The sequence below is a fragment of the Rhinopithecus bieti genome, unplaced genomic scaffold (genome assembly GCF_001698545.2).
Source record: "Rhinopithecus bieti isolate Rb0 unplaced genomic scaffold, ASM169854v2 scaffold_15283, whole genome shotgun sequence".
Lineage (NCBI taxonomy): Eukaryota > Metazoa > Chordata > Mammalia > Primates > Cercopithecidae > Rhinopithecus > Rhinopithecus bieti.
This window is the reverse complement of record NW_016808172.1, coordinates 371,284-373,527: the sequence shown is the minus strand read 5'-3', so window position 1 is coordinate 373,527 and position 2,244 is coordinate 371,284. Positions and strand designations below refer to the sequence as shown.

At 65.6% G+C, this 2,244-nt stretch overlaps 1 protein-coding gene across 1 annotated transcript in view; it reads right to left on the bottom strand.

The window, feature by feature from the left end:
- Positions 1-348: 348 nt before the first annotated feature.
- Positions 349-2,244, bottom strand: part of KISS1R (KISS1 receptor) — a 4,242-nt gene continuing 2,346 nt past the window's right edge. Inside the window, 5 exon segments of the mRNA XM_017885629.1 lie at positions 349-518; positions 521-556; positions 559-925; positions 1,098-1,330; positions 1,557-1,692. Of these exon segments, the coding sequence (XP_017741118.1) occupies positions 349-518; positions 521-556; positions 559-925; positions 1,098-1,330; positions 1,557-1,692 (942 nt within the window).

Below are 2,244 nucleotides of genomic sequence, written 5' to 3'. Positions count from 1 at the left end.
TGAACCCCGGTCTCTTTTTTTTTTTTTTTTACTAAAAATACAAAAACTAGCCGGGCGAGGCTGGCGCCCGCTCTAGTCCAGCTACTCAGGGAGGCTGAGGCAAGGAGAATGGGAAATCCAGTAGGCGGGAGCTTGCAGGCAGCTAGATCTGCCACTCACTTTCCACCTGGGGTGACAGAGCCGAGACTCCGTCTCAAAAAAAAAAAAAAAAAAAAAGAAGAAAAGAAAACGCCGCACTTTCTGGAATGATCCAAAAGTCCTTGGGGGCTGACACATTTTAATTTCGGGAAACACAGAAATGAATTTCAATATTCAATTAGCAAACATCACACAAAACTGCACCGAACGTCACAAGAAGACAAAACATTTGCACGGTTTATCTCGACAGTAAAAAATAATATAATAACAGAAGAATAAGCCGCCTGTTCCATAGTCCCCGCTCCGGAAGGCAGCCGCTCGGAGCCGCTCAGAGAGGGTGCGGGTGTCCTCCCCCAGGACGCACAGCCCGCCGCGCGCCACCCACTGCTCCCTGGCTTCTGCGCCCTGGCGGGGCGGAGTGGGACCCCAGGCGGTGCAGCTCCGCGTGCTTGGCGGCGGCGTCGGAGGGTCCGGGCCGGCGGGGTTGGCGGGGGCGGCGCGGCGCGCAGGGGCAGACGCGGCGGAAGGCCTGTCGGAAGTGCGAGCCCAGGAAGGCGTAGAGCAGCGGGTTCAGCGCGGAGTTGCTGTAGGACATGCAGTGAGCCCAGGTCTTAAGCGCGTAGGCGGCGTAGCTGCGCGGGTGCCAGGAGCCCGCGGGGCCCAGCGCCTGCAGCACCAGGAACAGCTGGATGGGGCCCCAGCAGGCGGCGAAGAGCAGGACCACTGCCGCCACCAGCCGCGAGACCTTGGCCCGCATGGCGCCCGCGCGCTCGGCCAGCACCTGCCCCTGGGGGGGGTACCAGGGAGGTGGTCAGAGAAAAGACCGGGACCCGGTTGGGCTCATCCCCTCGCACCGCCCCTCCTGGACCCCTTGGGCTGTCCTTGTCCGCGCAGATGCCCCCACCGGCGCCTCCCACCAGCCCGCCCAGACTTGCTGTCCTCCCACCCACGCCGCGCACCTGCAGGGCGCTATCGGCGGGCGCGGGGCGCACTGCGACCCGGCCCAGGTGGCGCAGCATGGCCCCATAGCAGGCGCAGGTGGCGAGCAGCGGCAGCAGGTACAGCGCCAGCAGGTTGTACAATGCGAAGGCGCGCTCCAGGGCGCGGCTGGGAAAGGCCTCGCTGCAGTAGGCGCGCGGCCCCGGTGACAGGCGGTGCAGGGCGAGCACCGGCGCAGACACCGCCGCAGAGCCTGCGCCACAAGCCGGGATGAAGACCCCGCTCGGGGTACCAGCGACCCCCCGGGAGGCGTTCCTTGCAAAAGGCCGGGCGCCCAGTCTGCAGCCTCACTGGCCCTAGGCAGGCAGAGCTATTGCGCCCATTTTCCAGCTGCTGGACCGAGGCGGCAGGTGGCTCTGGGCGCCCAGGGCACTAGGACTGGTCCGCCTTCCCCGGTGAGGCCCCTGAGCTCTACTCACCTACCCAGATGCTGAGGCTGACAGCCAGCGCCAGCCGGGGCGTGCGGCGGTGCAAGGCGCGCAACGGGAACACCGTCACGTACCAGCGGTCCACGCTCATGGCGGTCAGAGTGGCGCACGTGGCCTGCACCGAGACCTGCAGGAGCCGCCAGCCGGGCGTGTGGTCACCTGTGCATTTGGGAGCCTGCCCTGTCCGCCCGCCCTGCCGATCCCCCTACGTGTGCGAACACTCAGGCACATACACGGGATGTGTCCTGGAAGGAGTGTCCAGTGCGGCTTGAGGGGACAGAAGGTGGGGAGACTGGGAGAGGAGGGCAGGAGGATTGGGGAAGTGAAGGAGCCCTTGGGAGGCGGCTGATATCCCGAGTCTGAGACAGGGGGGCTGCGTGGGATGGAGGGACAGGCAGGGCAAGAAGCCTCAGGGCCTCGGTAACCCTTCCTCACCAGTGACCCGGGTCCCCGTCTGTATCCCTCCCCCGTTCCCACTCCCCACTCCAGGTCTAGGCTGCACCCCCCACCCCAGCCCCGTCCCGCAAGCTGGGTCCTCCAGCCCCTGGTTCTCCTATGCGTGGCCTCGCGCCGCGCCCAAGGTCCTCCCCCCTTCCCACATGCGTTCCCCCTCCCCACATGCGCCCCACCCTGCTGTGGAGCGCATCTCCTCTCCTCGTCCCTAAGTGCGCCCCCCCTC